We start from the raw sequence: 17,837 nt of genomic DNA, 5'->3' as shown, positions 1-17,837 counted from the left end.
AGAGGATGTGAGGGAGATTCCCACACCTGTAGCCATTCTTTTTAAGTGACATATCTGAGGAATTGTCCTAGACTGAGGTATCACTAGAGGTGGTTTTGGAACAAACCAATAAATTAAATGGTAATAAGTGAACAGGACCAGAGGTCCTCTGGAATGGTGGTCAAAGCATGAAGGGGCATATGAATGTTGAGCAGATCTGGCAAGTAAATATCTTGCAATGCTGTCTACAATAGTGCCATGTGAACCCCTGTTCTCACTTTCAGGTGACATTGTAAATAAGAAGCAGGCAGAATTATCTCCCATAAATGCAAATGTTTGTCTTAGTGATTGGCTGAACAAGAAATAGGACTGAGTGGACTTGTAAGTTCTAAAATTTTACGTGGTTTTATTTTTGAGTGCAGTTGCCTGAAAAAATTATTCTATATTTGTAAATTGCACTTTCACGGTAGAGATTGCACTACAGTACTTGTATGTGGTGAATTGAAAAATACTTTTGTTTCCTTTTTTACAGTGCAAATATTTGTAATCAAAAATAATAATGTAAAGTGAGCACCATACACTTTTTATTCTGCCTTGTAATTGAAATCAATATATAAAAATGTAGAAAACATCCAAAAATATTTAAATAAATGGTATTCTATTGTTGTTTAACAGTGCAATTGAAACGATTAATCACAATCCATTTTTTTAATTGTTTGACAGACCTAATTTTTCATAATGCACAAATGCAAGGGGGCCAAATTAAGGATGCAAAGGCAACCTTCATTCTGGTGTTTCCTAACTTTCAACTACTTAATTTTGCAACTTCAATAATGTTTTTTTTATAACACAGTTTTGGTATGTAACTGCCAAAGTTATTCTTTAAAAGGGCAAAGGGAAAAACCAGTTGTATGCTGTACCTCTGTAACAATCACTGCATCAGCAGGACCTGAACCTTCACCACAGACTTCTACCATCTGAGCCACTGTACTAGCCATGTTAGCTTGCAGCAGAAGGTGGCTGTTATCTCGGGGTGGGAAAGAAGGGGTTGTATGGGCCACAGGCAACATGTGCTGGATCCAAGGGGTGGTTGGAGCATGATGGGAAAGCTCAGCCCTTTCTCCCTCCCGCACCTGCACATTTCCAAGGAACTGTGGGAGATCCTGCTTCATGCAATGACCACAGTGGGAGAGTTGATGAGTTGCTAGAGCCAACATGCAATCTGGTTCTCGTCCACTTCTAATCCAACCAGGGGTGAAAGTAAGTGCCCAGATTTACCAGAACGCCAGGGTGCTGGGCAAGGTGGGGGAGCAGCTCTGGGCCCCCAGAAGGGGTGGGGCCTTGGGTACAAAGGGCGGGGCTGGGGACCAGACTCCACCAGCCAGCCCTTCATGGCTCCTGCTGCCACAGCAGCCAAGAGCCCAGGGGCTGCAGCAGTGATTTGAAGGGCCCAAGGGCTCTGGAGGCAATTTAAAGGACCCGGGGATCCCGGCCACTGCCGCAGCAGTAGCAGCAGCCAGGAGCCCCAGGCCCACCGCTCCTTTTGCTCCCCACCGTCGGCAGCCCTGCCGGTAGGGTTCAGCATCGCTGCTGCAGCACTTTAACGTCGGCCATTTACGGGCCGGTAGTGGCAGCCGGTTCTGACCGGTCCGCCGTACTGGCCCTTACTGGCCCACTTTCACCTCTGCCTCCCACACCACGCTCTGGGCAACTCTTTCAGGCCTGCTGTAAACAATCGAGCAGTTAGAGCTTTACAAAAAAAGAAAAAAGGCACAAGAATCTTTTCTACTGGAAGAGGTTAGGATACCTCAACATAGGGGTTGCAACCAGCTTCCCTTATAGTATTGTTACCCCCTTTTAACCCAAGCAGTTAGCTGGCTTTTGGAGTCCTGTGGGTCATTTCTGTTAGGAGAGGAAATTGATGAAGGAGTCAGGTATTTCTTTGTAAATAAACAGGGTTTCATCAGTGTGTTGTTTGCCTCTTTAATCTAGCACAGGGGTTCTCAAACTGTGGGTCGGGACCCCAAAGTGGGTCATGACCCTGTTTTAATGGGGTCGCCGGGGCTGGCATTAGACTTGCTCGGTTCCGGGGCTGAAGCTTCAGCCCAAGAGCTTCAGCCCTGGGTGGTGGGGATCAGGCTTTGGCTTTGCAGGCTCCCCCACCCAGGGCTGAAACCCTCAAGATTTTCTGTTCCCCCGCAGCCTAGGCCAGCAGGGCTCAGGCTTCAGCTTTGCAGGCTCGGCTTTGGTCCCCTTTCCTGGGGTCATGAAGTAACTTTTGTTGTTGGGGGGGGTAAGGGGGGGTCGTGGTGTAATGGAGTGTGAGAACCCTTGCTCTAGCACTGAGCCCTAAAGTTCTGTCTTTGCTTTTCTCAGGCTCACACTATAGGTATCTCTCTGGGTATGTCTAACTTTCTGCTGCTTCTCCCCCAGACAGCGGCACACAGCTCCACCAATCAATAGCCCAGCCCCATGTTCACTTTAGCAGTCTTTAGGGAAACTATTTGGTTCCTTCAGCCACATGGCTCAGCTTTTACTCAAGACTTGTGTCAAGCTTCCCTCCCCACTCTGAACTTTGGGGTTGACAGATGTGGGGACCCACATGAAAGACCCCCAAGCTTATTTCTACCAGCTTAGGTTAAAAACTTCCCCAAGGCACAAATCCTTCCCTTGTCCTTGGACAGTATCGCTGCCACCACCAAGTGATTTAGACAAAGATTCAGGGAAAGGACCACTTGGAGTCCTATTTCCCCCCCAAAATATCCCCCCAAGCTCCTACACCCCCTTTCCTGGGGAGGCTTGAGAATACTATCCTCACCAATTGGTGCAGATGAGCACAGACCAAACCCCTGGGTCTTTAGGACACTGAAAATCAATCAGCTTCTTAAAAGAAGAATTTTATTTTAAAAAAGTAAAAGAATCACCTCTGTAAAATCAGGATGGAAGGTAATTTTACAGGGAAATAAAAAGATTTAAAACACAGAGAATTCCCCTCTAGGTTTAACTTCAAAGTTACAAAAAACAGGAACATACCTCCCTCTAGCATACAAAAATTCACAAGCCAAAACAAAAGATAATCTAATGCCTTTCCTTGGTTTACTTACTATTTTTGTAATCCTAGATGCTTATTTCTGATTGTCTATAAGAGATAAATTTTTCTGCCCTGGTCCCTCTCTGGCTCAAGAGAGCACACAAACAAAGAGGACAAACACAGCCTTTCCCCACAGATTTGAAAGTATCTTCTTTCCCCACTGGTCCTTCTCGTCAGGTGCCAAATAGGTTATTTGAGCTTCTTAACCCCTTTCAGGTAAACCTCTGGCCAGGAGGGATTTTATATTACTGCACACATAAAGGTTGTTACCCTTCCCTTTATATTTATGACAACTTGCCCTCTGCCTACATTTTGGGTGATATCCCCATTGTTTCAGCCACCTATTTCCTAGCAGAGCTCAATTGCTTTCTACATTTATTCCGAATGTAGGTCCTCTGTTCGCCAGACACAGTCCCTGCTTTTAAAAGGTGTCCCGATATGACTTTCCAACATAGTCTTTTCTTTTTACAGAGGCTATCCTCAAATTCTCTCTAGCAAAGGGTGTGAACTTCTCAGTCTTGGGCTGTAGGGTTTCTACACAGTGAAAGTCCCTTTCTTCCTCTTCAGGAACTCCCTACAAGAGGTTTGCTGGGGTCTGCAGCTCATGCCCAACCACAAGGAGTCCTGAGGTACATTCAATATTCTCATTGACTGCTGTGCCATAAGCCATCAAAAGGAATGGGATATGTTTTACAAGGGTACCCAGCTGAACCCCAGAGTCCTTCTGAGCTTTTCTACCATCCCATTAGAGTGTAGGTGGGATGGGGCGGGAGGAGTTTTGTGAATCCTTTGAATCCCATACATTTGCTGAACTACTTTGGATTCAAAGTTTCTCTCTTGATCTTTGTGCAATTCACCCGGGACCCCAATTTCGGTGAAGAATTCATTCACTAGGACCCCAGTTAGTGTCACAGCCTCTTGATTTCTTATTGGAGAAGCTTCAGCACATGTATTAATTCACAAAATCACTACAAGCAAATATTGATTACCAGTCTGTCCTAGGCACGAAGGCCCAAGCCCATCAACAGCAACACACTACATTGGCTCCTGCACCAGATACTGCTGCTTTGGGGCTCTCCTGGGGCCTTTCTTTGCAATATAAGCATCACATTTCCTGCCCCTATTTTCTGCATCCTTTCTACATTTTACCCAACAGAAATTCTCTCTTAGCTTGGCTAAGGTTTTTACATCCCCAAAATGCCCAGGAGTTTTAAAACCATGACAGAACCTCAATTTTCAATGGATCTGGTACCTGTACCCTCACCTGTCTTTTTCCCATCTCCCATACAGTATTGCATCTTTAATCTCCAAGTTTTACCACTTAGCTTTCAACTGTGCTGTGGTGATGTTGGATCATATTAAAGAAGTTCTGTATTAAAATCACAAATGAGTTTGATTCCCCATAGTTTAAATTCCAGGGTATTACTAATTAAAATGTCTCTTGGTTTTTGGTACTGTTTCTCTCCCTCTCTGTGTGAAACTTGCAAGCTGCTACTTGTGTTAGTACATCCTAAAACAGAGTCTGTTCTCAAAGCAATTCTTTGTAACAACAACTACTCACACAGAGAGAGCCTCAAAGCAATACTCTGTAACAACAGAAACAGCACCCAGAGACTCCCCGCCCTTTTGTTGTATTCATCTCACTTTGTTAACAATTGTGATTAAAATAGAGATAGAGGATAGATGTGGATGGATGCTTGGTGTGGATAATAACTGAATGATCAGGGAGGTGCCAGCCTAAGAATCCAGTGTCCATCGGCTGAAGAAGGCGTCAAGTGGAAATAACCAGAGGACCCCCGGAGGGCAGACTGGAATCCACCCAACAGCCTCAAGAATGGGAGAACCAAAGAACAAGGTAACATCTGGCAGCACGGAGCCGTCAGGAATGTGCCATCTGCTGATTGATTCAGCAACAGCAGGATGAAGCAATTCCCATAGACTGGCATAGGAAGAAATTCCTATAAAAATGGACTCTAGAAAGTGAAAACTTTGGGGTCTGATTCTGCAAACTAACTTCCAGGAGCATCAGATGAGCATCTGACAAGGCCCTGCTCCCTCCTCATGTCCAGGCCACCTGGCCAGTGGCTTGGCATGAGCCAAGGCTGGTAACTATGATAACAACCTTGCAGAACCTGTGTGTGTGTGTGCGCGTGTGTATGAATGAATGTGTGAATCAATGTGAAATTGAATGGAATGTTATAGCTATAACTAACTGCTTACTGTGATTCTTTCTATATTCACAATAAATGTGGCATTTTGCCTTTTCCCCTTTAATAAGATCCTGCTGGTTTTTATTTTATTGGTATAACAGTGAGGGGATGCACCTTGGAAAGTAGCCTGAGATTAGCAATGGATTTTTCTATCATGCACCATTCTGATATCAGGATATCATTCTGATATCAGGATCCTCTCTTTGGGAAGCTTTCTGTTGCTCTAAAATTCATTCCTGCAACTCCGTATCACTGGTTCCAGGAGATAAACAGGAGATTCTCTAACCTGCAGAAGAATGGAGCACAGAGAGAACACATGTTCTGGCTGTTCTAATAAGTGGCCTTCCCTGGTAGCCCCAACTCACTGACTAATTAGCATCTACACAGTTACTTCATTCCTGCAACCCCGTATCACTGGTTCCAGGAGATAAACAAGGTACATTTGCTCTTCTGTAAATTATAGGAAGACAGGAGACAGCCACCTCTTCCTGAGCACGCTCATGCATGTGAGTTACCAATTCCTTGCTCTCCTGCTTAGGGCAGTGTTTGCAATAAGCCTCTCAAGACAGCCAACTGGACAAGGCATCAACAGGCGTCAGCTTTACCACGTTTGTGCCCAGGCTTTTACGTAACTTTGAAATCACAGCACTGCAGTTTTTCCAACCACCTGGCAAGTTGCCCTTCAGGATTCCTGAAACTGAAAAGCCCATTCATTTCATGATTGCATGGTCTGTCCCAACCATAATCTTCCTCCCATGCAAATAGTGATGAAAATATTCTATAGATGTAACCATTGCCAGGAAATCCTTTTGCATGGAGCAATAATTTCTCTCCTGGGAATTTAGATTTTTGCTGTAATAAGCCACCACCTTTTCAAATCTGTTGTGTTCTTGTGTCAACGCTGCCCCCAAATCATAAGCACTGGCATCTGTTTGCAGCATGAAAGGGGTTTTGCAACATGGGTAGGCCAAGATAGGAGCAGTCACAAGCATTTCAATTCTAAAAATGCTAAATCTCACACTGCTGAGCAGTCAAACCATTTCCTTCTCTCACCTCACCATTGAAATCCTTTGGAAAACCCAAAGAGGACCCTTCTGTAACTGAACCAAAGCCCCACAGACCTCTGCACATCTGTGAGTGTCTGCGAGCTCTGCAAAGCTTGAGTTTTCTGTCAGTGGAAATTCCCAACCCCCATCACAGATTGAGTCTCTCTTTTTGGAACAACTCACATTTCTTTGGCTTCAGTTCCAGAATGGCAGCCCTTCAGCTTATCACAGACCATTTGTAAACGTACCAGTTTTTGTTCAAAGGTTTTATCATGCACTAGGCTATCTCCATGGGATGATGCCTGTCAGACAGAAATTAGGTCTATTGGGATATTTAGGATTCTCGGATACCATGGGGCTCTGTACTTTTGTTTTAAATGAAAATTAATGTAAAATAACTTTTAAAATAACAAGTACTTAAACTAGGCTATTATCAAAAAGAGTAATATGATGTTCCAATTTTTCTTGGAAAATGCATTGTGTTTGATTTTCTTTATTAAAAAGTTTAAACTGTTTTCCCCTGAGTTCAGAGGGGTTCAGACAGAGTGCTCTTGTTTAAACTCATTCTTATCTAAATTCTCTCTGTTATAAACCTTCCTGGCTACACACACAATGTGAATTACTGACATGTTATGTCCTAGAGACACACTTGTTTTTCAGTCTCCTCATACACCTAAAATCAGCTAGCCACATATACATGGTGGGCTATGTATATACTTGTGGCTACTTACCTGAGTGTTTGCAGTTTGGATGTTTTAGTCCCTTACATAGGTCCTGCACTCCTCGGTTTCCCTGGTCATTATAGCTCAAGTCCAGCTCTCTCAGGGTCTGATTAATGCTGAGAGCAGAGGACAGATCCCTATAACAAGCAACTGTGAGATTGCACTTCTCTAACCTGCAGAAGAATGGAGCACAGAGAGAACACATGTTCTGGCTGTTCTAATAAGTGGCCTTCCCTGGTAGCCCCAACTCACTGACTAATTAGCATCTACACAGTTACTTAATTCCTGGGAAAATATAAGTAAAAAGAAGATTTTAAAACAGGGAAAGGAGAAAGTGGGGGGAGGTTTAGGTTGGATATTAGGAAAAACTTTTTCACTAGGAGGGTGGTGAAACACTGGAATGCATTACCTAAGGAGGTGGTGGAATCTCCTTCCTCAGAAGTTTTTAAGGTCAGGCTTGACCAAGCCCTGGCTGGGATGATTTAGTTGGGGATTGGTCCTGCTTTGAGCAGGGGTTTGGACTAGATGACTTCCTGAGGTCCCTTCCAGCCCTGATATTCTATGAAAGTTTCTTACTTCAATATCTTTAATTTGCGGTTTGGATCCTTCAGTGCTTGACATAGCAGGTAGACAGGTGAATTATTTGGTTCAGCCTGTTCTTGCCTAGAAAAAAAAATGGAAAATAGATTTTTAAATTTCTTTCCTGAACATGGCACTTTGAATGGGGCTTCTATATGAAGTATATGGATTTTGCTACATTTGCAGTTCATTGTAAGTTCCCCTAAAGAAAAATATATTGAGCTCAGAAAGATGCACTTTCAATATCACAGTCAAATTGTACAACCTATTCTAAGTGGAACCAGTTCATTTTCTGTACCTGCAGTACAGTGGTTATTTGGACATTCACATGCTGTATTAGGCATTCATGCAAGTTGTGGTCTCTGCAAAGATTATTTGCTTTTGGGTTCCTGAATAAGGGTCTGGTTTTCACTGACGCTGAGCAGCCATAACTTCTATTGACATCAACTGGAGATGCTGGCGCTTAGCACTTCTGAAACTCAAGCCCTAATTGCTTATCACTTTTAAAGATGCAATAAAAAAAAATCAGAGGCATTTTACTTAAAGTCTTATAGTGATTTAACTTCAGAAAGCATAACTCCAATTACACTGTACTGAGTTTAGCATCATTTCAGTTATCAGAAAGGGCAGCTATTTAGGTCCTGACTCCAGAGAGCAGCAGCATGGGTCAAGGACATTTTATGACAGCACATGTATATAAGTAGTACAGTGAGACAAATTTTGAAAAAAAATATTTCTCAAAGTATGTGGAACAATAACCCCCTTCCAGACATATGTAAGTGAAATATACAAGTTATTTTCTCACCCTAATACTTCGTCTTATTGCCTTTATTTAAGTCCAGCGTTCTGCCTTTTTGCATTTATTTAACGTATTTAGAAGTACACTAGCAGCTTTGTATAATTAAATTTTGTTTAGAATGTGTGCTAAATGCATTAGACTATTTCCCTCTGAAGAGGAAAATGCATAAAATATATTCGTAATGATTCTTGTAAGGTTTAATTAAATAGAAGAAAAAGATAACCTCTTTCACAATGTCTGAATGGTGCCAAAAATGCACACCAGCCAGTAAGTGATACCTAGGGGGTCCAGAAAGGGAGGAAAGAGTAGGAGGGACTTTGGATTCATATGACCATGTCATTGGACAAAAAGGAGGTGGGGAATAAGGCAGTCTGGTTGGTGCAATATTGAAAGGGTGAGGACACTTTTAAAAAAATATATATATATGTATGTATATATATGGTGATGGAAGAGAACAGTATTATTATTAGTCAGATACTTGCAACACTGAGTCAATACTTAAAAACTTCCACTTGGATCAACTCCTGTTAAAAGATAGGGTTCTCAGGCAAAGACTGCCGATCTTTTACATCCCAATATTTAAAAATGCATGGAGAGTGTTTTTAAGCTAGCTTTAGCACTGAAACAGCTGGGAGCTGAAAATTGATACAAGGCATGAAAATACACCTCACTAATGAGAAACACCTTTACATAGTCCATAAAAGGTAGGCTTTGATTGGATAGTCAATGACACCATGTCATATGACAGAGCTAGAGAATCACAGAAAGAAAGAATGACTCTCTTTTCACATTGAAAAAAGAACAAAACAGAACATTATTCCCACCGCTACTGTCTTTTTCTGCTTCACTGTAGATGTTCGGCTGGAACTTCTCCCAGTGCCCTGCGGCTGGCGTCCTATTATAGATTTAAAGAAACAATTCATGTATACCCACACTCTAAAGATTTTAATTGTTTTTTAGATCTCTGTAGCCTTGGGAAATTGGTATGTTTTGGCGGGGAGTAATACTTCTGTTGCCACCACCCCCGTGCCCTGACTTAGTCAGATCTGGGTTTTCGTTTGTGTTGTAAGAAAATATACTCATGCATCTTGATGAAGTTTTTGGAAAATATAAAATGCTATATGTACATTTAATGTCATAGCTTTGTATCAGTTATTAGATTTATAGATGGAAGAAACTAATTCTTAGACATTTTCAGGCATCTTTATAGCTTTTAAAAAAATCTTTTCTGGCCACAAAAGTTTGTGGTGTCAGCCAGCATGCCACATTTCAGAAAAGTATTCTAAACCTGTTCTACTTTTATTGTACTGAATTATATATCAGGCACACAGTGTACCTGAAACAAAAGCGGAGGACTAGTTATGCCTTTCAGCTAGCAAAAGTAACACTACTGTCAATATTAAAGCATAGAGAATATGCCCCATTCCCATTTAAACTAAGTCCACTTATTCCCCTCACTTTGAGTGTAAGGGTAGTATATCCTTTACCACAGTGATGTAAAGTGGCCTTAATGTAAATAAGAATCAGGTTCAATAAATAAATCTCAGCATTAACGGTCATATTTCTTTAGACTAGTACAACCTGCCCATTGCTAGCTATCTTATCAGGTATGTGGTATGTATATGGAAAATGAAATAGTTACTAAGAGGGCAAAGACAAAAAAAGTGTCAGGCAAAAGAGTAAGGTAACTTTGGCCCCAATGCTGCAGACTGGTCCATAGAAATGGACTCTTACACACAGTAGTTACCCCTTCTTCCCCCTTCCACCCTCCAGTGGGTTTAAAGGATGTTCCACGAGTATTGGGGTCTGCTTATAGGATCAGTGCGCTTTTGTTGATACTAACACCCAGGGAAGCCTCCACAATCATGTCACTAACTTTCTGAAATTAGAATTGGTGTTTTGTTTGTGGGTCACGTAAGCCATTTGAGAATTATTAAAACAAGAAAGAAACAGGTTTCACTATTAAAGAAATTTTACAAACAATTGGTGGCAGTCAGCTAATACTTACAGACATAACCGCTTAGCTGGTGGTGGGGTTAATTCTTCATTCTTGTCTTCAACTCCAAATTTACATACAGACAGCCAAAGTGACTTCAGTGTAGGACAACTCTTTACAAAGAATGAAATAACCATTTGATCCATTTGGGTTAAAGGGTAATTATATATATCTATTTCGGTGAAATGATCCAAAGCACTTTTCACAAAACTTTCTTCTTGGATCTCGTACAAACAGTGAAACTCTTCAAGCTTATAAGTCAGCTCATCGTGCAATGAGGAAAATGACAATTTTTTTGGTTTTACCCATTTCAGTAAATCTGGCTTTATTTTAGGTGAAATCTTCAAGCCAATTTTTTTCTCGATGTCCTTCATTATCTCTTCATTTAAGAGCCCAAACAGAAATCGCACTGTTAACATTAAATAATTTCCAGATTTTCCATAGTTTTCTAACAACAGTTTTGCATCTCTGTTGGGAGTCACTGTATATTTCATTTGTTCATCTTCCTCCAGTACATAAAACAAATCAGCAAAAAACTCTTGAAAGCTTAAGTGAATGAAGCTGTAGACACAGACACAATCAATGTCCCTTTTAAAAACACTCTCATTCAGAAAGAGGGGGAGAGATTAGAATCATAGAATCATAGAATATCAGGGTTGGAAGGGACCCCAGAAGGTCATCTAGTCCAACCCCCTGCTCAAAGCAGGACCAATTCCCAGTTAAATCATCCCAGCCAGGGCTTTGTCAAGCCTGACCTTAAAAACCTCTAAGGAAGGAGATTCTACCACCTCCCTAGGTAACGCATTCCAGTGTTTCACCACCCTCTTAGTGAAAAAGTTTTTCCTAATATCCAATCTAAACCTCCCCCACTGCAACTTGAGTAGAATTTATCTAAACCGTACTCCTTTATTTCTTCCTCCCCAAACAGTATTTTCTGTTTCCAAATTCCATCTGCAGCCAAGGAACAAAGTTTCTTCAGATTATCTTGCATGTTTTGGTTTCGACTGTGGCCGTGTGGCTCTAATAAACTGTATAAGAAAAGCATACACACAGCGGTGAGTGTTTTCGAATTTTGTGCAAAATCTATACCTGCCTCCAGCTGTTGTTTCATAACCGTGCAGGTGATCCAACACACAATGGGGACAAAGCACATGGTGAAAAGCATCTCGTTTTGTTTCACAAAATCAAAGGCTTTTGTTGCATCAATATTATTCCCAAAGAACTTGTGGAAATATTCCTTCCTGTCGTCTTCAGAAAATCCCAGTATCTCTGCATAGCGTGAACACGCCATACATTGTTGGAGTTTCTCCAGAGCAGTGGGTCTCGTAGTGATAATTAAGTAGGATTTAGGAAGCAACTTTTTCCTAAATAAACTGCTCAACGTATCTTCCACTGGCATCTCCTTCCTGGGATCTGTGCCCAGACTATCTTCCTTTTGATCAAAGGAAAACCTCAGCTCATCAAAACCATCAATTATGAAGAGAAGTTTTTCTTGATTGAACAAAATCTCTTTAATTGGTACATTTCTGTCAGGACAATTTTTAGTAATTAAGTCAATCACTGTTCCTGACTTACTTCCATAGTTTATTTCTCTACAATTTATGTAGAAAATGTAAGCAAATCTGTTCTCATACACATCTCCAGAAGCCCAGTCTAACATGATCTTTTTTGCAGTCATTGTTTTTCCAATACCTGCAGCTCCCTGCAGAACAACAATTTGTGGTGTTTGTCCATTTTCATCAGAATCAAATAAAGAGTTCATGGTAACAGAAGAGCGAGCTCGTTCAGTCATGATTTTTGCATGTTTCCATCCGGAGGCCATTATTTCATGTTCTCTCTCCTTTTTGCAACGAAGCTTGCTTATAATAGTCAATTTTGTATATATTTTGCTTAGATTCACATTCTCACCACGACGAGAGTTCCTTTCTTTTATTAACTGGTACTGTTTTTTAATATGTTCTTTATACTTCACCCTGTAATCTAAATCAGTGACAAGAAGCATTACAAACAAACAATGAACTAGAAGCTGAGAGCTTAATTTTAACACATTAATATTTTTCTATTTAAACCATAATAATAAGAGTACATAAAATGTATATAGTACCTTTTATCCTAGAGGATCTCAAATCACTTACCTATGTTCCAGATTCTGCAGCCCTAGCTTAAAGTTATATATGTGCATATACAAGTGTTTTGCTGAATTGGGGAAAATATACAGGAATTAATCCTTTCAACTACCATTGAAATGCAGCCACCTGTAAGGTGAAACCCGTCAATCACAAGTGAAAACGTAAGGGGATAGGGAAGGAAAAGTCTCACACAAGCAAGCATAAGGCCCATGGAGGTGCAAGTCAAGCCACTCTGAGTTCTAGTCCTAGCCCTTCCCCAACTGTTGTTAGTAGGTCTATGGCCTCAGACAGCTACTTAGGGGAGGTAATAATCATTCCCAGACTTTACAGATAAGACACCCAAGAGCTTGCACAAGGCCACTTCAGGAAGGACTAGGCACAGAAACCAGGTATCCAATAGACCCAAGTCTCATCCACTTTGTCACAGTGACTTCCAGAAGAATTTAACCAAGGTATGTGTTTGTGTAACAGAGTAGCTCTGTATCACCCTCCTAGTGGTGAGACCACATGTAGAGATATATGAGTGCTACTACCTTCATCCAAAAAAGACTGACCCTTTAGCTGAAGTGGTGAAGGTTCATACATTTATATCCAGAGGTCTGGTGTTCAATCCCCACAGATGACCACCAGGGTATTACACTTGGTGATACTGTCTGTAACTATTAGACAACACTGTGCTCACAGAGCCAGGAAAAGAAACCAGGAACACAGGTGCCCATCACTCCAATACTGTCTCACAAATACTCATGTAACCCAGTGACAGCGTGTGTATTTTCTCCCTGTTTGGGCTTGTTCACACAGAGGATAACAGCATGTTTTTCCACTGCCAGTTACTCCTAGGGCAAACTCCTAGGGATGATTTGATTGGGGATTGGTCCTGCTTTGAGCAGGGCGTTGGACTAGATGACCTCCTGAGATCCCTTCTAACCCTGTTATTCTATGATTCTATGAAACATGGAAGAGATCTGGGCTGCAGATTCAAAGACTGAGGGTGTAAAAGCCTGATGATGATGTGAGGTGGGGTGAGTGGAATACATATGAAAATTTTTGCTCTTTTTTCTGACACCAGCATTGCCCTTCTACGGAGCAGTAGCAGATGTTCAGGGTCTTGCAAGGTGGCTTCCCATAAGGAGAAGAAATCAGTGATATGGAGTCTGGGTAAACTGTAAGTGTAACATGTGTGTGTAAATAAAGCACCAGCCCTGGAACAGAGGTGGTCACACAGCATGCAGGGCAATCCCTTCTTCCAGGAACAGTGGCACTTGCCATAACAATAAATATGTAGTTTTTAAAAAAGAGCAAGGGGCTTGGAACAATTGCTGGAAAGATCATATATTGAAAAACATTGTATTTAAAAGTAAATGTTAATGTTTTAAAATTCGTGGTGATGTATTTTTAGTGCTTGCATTTTGCTTAATGGAAGCAGTCCTATTACAAATAGGCTGTGACTGTTGATTATAGACTCTGTTTTCAGGAGATAGAGAGCTGTGCATAGGAAATTTTGCTTGTGTGTCCAGAGAATGGAAGACGTTGACTGTGTACGCTCCAAAAGAATCCAAATTTGACTTAATAAATGTATATTTCTAGAAAACAAGCTTTTATTCTCAAAGGTATAACATTAGCTTATCTAGAAGACTGGATGCTCTAGGGCATTGCCAATCAACTAATGAGCCTTTCACCTTTAGGGCACCTGTTTAGGTCTTGCCCAGCTCCATAGGGATTAAAAGTCATAATAAAGAAAGTGGATTTAGTCTGTTTACATCAGTGCAACTGAGCAGAATTGGGCTCACATCTCTCCCACATAGGTTTCTACTTCCTTGGTTTGTGCATACACAATCAGCCAAAAGGAAAAGATTCAAAAGCTGCAATAACTTTAGGTTTGCTTACCTTTCTCTATAGCCTTTCTGAGTCGAGCAGCAGAATCTCTCACACACATTTTGTCAAAAAAATATAAAGTTGCATCCACTGCATCTTCACTATAGAATTCTATCAAGAGTTGCACAAGATCTGTGACATGAGCAGCCTTGTCCAGCTGATTTTTGGAGATAGTCCCTTTGCCTTCATAGTCAGTATAGCATAATTTTAATTTTAATTTTTTAAGGTCTTCCTCTGAGAGATTCTCCAGAGCATTTAGAAGGAGTTCATCCATTTCCTTTGCTTGGGTTGAGGACTCTAGAAATAATCTGAAACCGTAGATAGAGGATGATAATTAAATTACTTGAAGATCACACACTTTGTTGTTCACATAGGCTAACCTGTACACCCAGCCAGGAAGTCAGCCCCACTATAGCTGGACCCCTCGCCCACCCATGCTGGTCAGAACTCTATTGATTTTGGGGAAGGAGTAATCTGAAAATCCTGATTTCCACTAAAATCAGGCTTTCCCAGTTTTCAAATTTCTCCCCAAATCAATAGGGTTCTGGCAAGAGCAGTAGGATGGGGGTCCCAGCTGGGAGCAGGGCGCATTGGCCAGAGTTAGGGAGGGACAAAGGAAAATGCTGAAATTAAAAAATTAAGTAGCAACAAAATAATGTCTGTCACCAAACCCAAGCATTAACACAGTTGACCTAGGGCAGAAAGTTTGACTCAAGGGTTAAGATTAATCTAAATAGTTCTGAAGGAGATGAATTTTATTTTCAGTTGTTGATTACTGGCTTGTATTTTGGGGTATGAGAAAGCTTTAAAATGACAAAGAAAGGGAGGTGTGGAGTTAAGCAGTATGGGGTTTACCCCGACACCAGTGGCTCCATGGCACCAGGCCCACACTCAGAAGGGGTCCCGGTGTCCGGACTGTGGCCCCACCTCCCTCAACCCCTCCTCAGTTTGAAATGCTGTTTGAACCTTTTCCAGGTACATTCAGCATTTCCCCCGATTCTCAGGGTGGGTGGGGACATTACTTGCAGTTGCACATGCCGTTTGCTACCATTGCTACGTTATCTCTCTCTGGTCCAATACGCTGTGCCGACAACTCATGGTACCAGGTCATATCTTACTGATGAGCAGAGTGATGTCAAGGTAAACCCTGGATTACGAACAGGAGCTACGTACAGAAATGAGGCAACAAACTTTCTACTACTCTGTAGCGCTGGGGTGCAAACTACGGCCCGCAGGCCGGATCTGGCCCATCAGGGCTTTGGATCTGGCCCACGAGATAGATCATAGAATATCAGGGTTGGACGGGACCTCAGGAGGTCATCTAGTCCAACCCCCTGCTCAAAGCAGGACCAATCCCCAATTTTTTTGCCCAGATCCCTAAATGGCCCCCTCAAGGATTGAACTCACAACCCTGAGTTTAGCAGGCCAATGCTCAAACTACTGAGCTATCCCTCCCTTAGACTGCCACCCCCATGGCACCTTGGGCCCCACACCGCTGCTGGAAGCGGCTGTCACCACCTCCCTGCGGCCCCTGGGGGAGGGGGGTGGGCAGAGGGCTCCATGCGCTACCCTCACCTGCAGGCACTGCCCCCTGCAGCTCCCATTGGCCAGGAACAGGGAACCGCAGCCAATGGGAGCTTTGGGGGAGGTACCCGCAGGGGAGGGCAGTGTATGGAGCCCTCTGCCCACCCCCCTCCCCCAGGGGCCTCAGGGACATGGTGCCGGCCGCTTCTGGGAGCGGCGTGGGGCCTGCCCTAGCCCCGGTGTGCGCCACTGCCCCCTCCTGCATCCTGCACCCCAACCCCCTGCCCTGAGCCCCCTCCCTGCACACCGCACCCCCTCCCACACCCCAACCCCCTGCCCCACCCCCCTCCCTGCACACCGCACCCCCTCCCACACCCCAACCCCCTGCCCCACCCCCCTCCCTGCACACCGCACCCCCTCCCACACCCCAACCCCCTGCCCCACCCCCTCCCTGCACACCGCACCCCCTCCCACACCCCAACCCCCTGCCCCACCCCCCTCCCTGCACACCGCACCCCCTCCCACACCCCAACCCCCTGCCCCACCCCGCTCCCTGCACACCGCACCCCCTCCCACACCCCAACCCCCTGCCCCAGCCCTACATTCATGACCCTGCATGCAATTTCCCCACCCAGATGTGGCCCTTGGGCCAAAAAGTTTGCCCACCCCTGCAAAGCCAGCCACAGCCGTGTCCTCGGAGGGTTTCTTTTTGTTTACTGCATGGAAGGAAATGCATCAGCTGAGAATCAAGCCTGCAGGAAGCATCACAGAGACTGCATGTATGCAGGAAGCGGGGCACCTCTACACGTCTGGAGGACTTACTCTATAGCACAACCCCATGGTACTTTAATTGGAGAAGGACCTGACCAAAACCCTGCCAGCCCCTAAGATCCACCTTATTTAAGAAGGGGAACAAATAGGATTTGATGTGTGGCTCACAATCTCTACACTAGTGACTGATAAGTAGCACTGCCCTAGAAATGATAAAGAACTGCAGCTAAAATAATGGGGAAAACTGAAGTGTGAAAAGAAATAGGTGTTTGCAGTGACATGGCTGTGTTTGTCCTAGGATATCAGAGAGACAAGGTGGGTGAGGTAATATCTTTTATTGGTAAAAGACAAGCTTTTGAGCTTACACGGAGCTGCTCTTCAGCTCTGAGAAAGATATCGCAGCTAAATACAAGGTGGAACACATAAGGAGTTAACACGTTGCAAGAGCTTACTCAAGGTGTAATGGGCAGTTAACATTTCTGCAGTCCTAGGACAAAGGAGGATTAGTGGGTTATAGAGTGACCAGATGTCCTGATTTTATAGGGACAGTCCTGATATTCAAGGCTTTTTCTTATATTGGCGCCTATTCCCCCCCGCCCCCGTCCTGATTTTTCACACTTTCTATCTGGTCACCCTAGTGGGTTACAAACTGTTGAAATGAGCCCAAGCGATCACTCTGTAGCTGACCTCTCAGTCCTCATCCTCAAAGGAAACCTGCACAATACCTTCAAAGATGAGCCTGGGAGCTTAAATTCATAACTGTGCTAGACACCAAAAAGATCATGGACTCAATAAGGACCACTGGATTTATGGTTCACCACCACAATCTATAATGAACCCCAAGAGGCAGCAGCTAGGTCAACAGGTGAATTCTCCTATCAACTTAGCACGGTCTGCACTGGGGGTTAGGTCATAGAATCATTGAGTTAGAGGGGCCTGCAGGGTCGACTAGTCTAACCCTGTCATAAATATAAAGGGAAGGGTAAACCCCTTTAAAATCCCTCCTGGCCAGCGGAAAAATCCTCTCACATGTAAAGGGTTAAGAAGCTAAAGGTAACCTTGCTGGCACCTGACCAAAATGACCAATGAGGAGACAAGATACTTTCAAAAGCTGGG

At 43.2% G+C, this 17,837-nt stretch overlaps 2 protein-coding genes across 9 annotated transcripts in view; both read right to left on the bottom strand.

The window, feature by feature from the left end:
- LOC140912505 (NACHT, LRR and PYD domains-containing protein 3-like) overlaps window positions 1-11,153 on the bottom strand; it is a 38,687-nt gene extending 27,534 nt beyond the window's left edge. For all 7 annotated transcript variants that reach the window (XR_012159297.1, XR_012159298.1, XR_012159299.1 and 4 more), the window contains exons 1-2: window positions 10,435-11,153; window positions 7,625-7,711 (exon numbers count right to left, since the gene is read on the bottom strand). Coding sequence is in view for 4 of the 7 variants with exons in the window: in XM_073346986.1 (XP_073203087.1) it covers window positions 7,625-7,711; window positions 10,435-10,916 (569 nt within the window). In the remaining 3 variants the exon portion in view is untranslated. The remainder of the gene's footprint in view (window positions 1-7,624; window positions 7,712-10,434) is intronic.
- An 82-nt stretch (window positions 11,154-11,235) lies between these two features.
- LOC140912506 (NACHT, LRR and PYD domains-containing protein 3-like) lies at window positions 11,236-16,670 on the bottom strand. 2 transcript variants are annotated; one of them, XM_073346990.1, is made up of 4 exons: window positions 16,617-16,665; window positions 15,475-15,591; window positions 14,439-14,734; window positions 11,236-12,402 (listed from the first exon to the last, which is right to left on the bottom strand). In XM_073346990.1, the coding sequence occupies exons 3-4, from the start codon at window positions 14,698-14,700 to the stop codon at window positions 11,237-11,239; spliced, it is 1,428 nt and encodes a 475-aa protein (XP_073203091.1). In that variant the 5' UTR covers window positions 14,701-14,734; window positions 15,475-15,591; window positions 16,617-16,665; the 3' UTR covers window position 11,236. The 2 variants fall into 2 exon arrangements, with proteins under 2 accessions (XP_073203091.1, XP_073203092.1); XM_073346991.1 differs by lacking the exon at window positions 15,475-15,591 and having other exon boundaries at window positions 16,617-16,670.
- Window positions 16,671-17,837: the final 1,167 nt, after the last annotated feature.

The sequence above is a fragment of the Lepidochelys kempii genome, chromosome 6 (assembly GCF_965140265.1).
Source record: "Lepidochelys kempii isolate rLepKem1 chromosome 6, rLepKem1.hap2, whole genome shotgun sequence".
In the NCBI taxonomy this organism is placed as follows: domain Eukaryota; kingdom Metazoa; phylum Chordata; order Testudines; family Cheloniidae; genus Lepidochelys; species Lepidochelys kempii.
This window is presented reverse-complemented; position numbering and strand designations above follow the sequence as displayed.

Excerpts from the sequence above, each read along its gene's own strand:
- LOC140912506 (XM_073346991.1), bottom strand. The coding sequence starts at position 14,700 with ATGGATGAACTCCTTCTAAATGCTCTGGAGAATCTCTCAGAGGAAGAC. Across the intron at positions 12,403-14,438 it reads CAGAAAGGCTATAGAGAAAG|ATTACAGGGTGAAGTATAAA; the intron begins GTAAGCAAACCT and ends TCACTGATTTAG.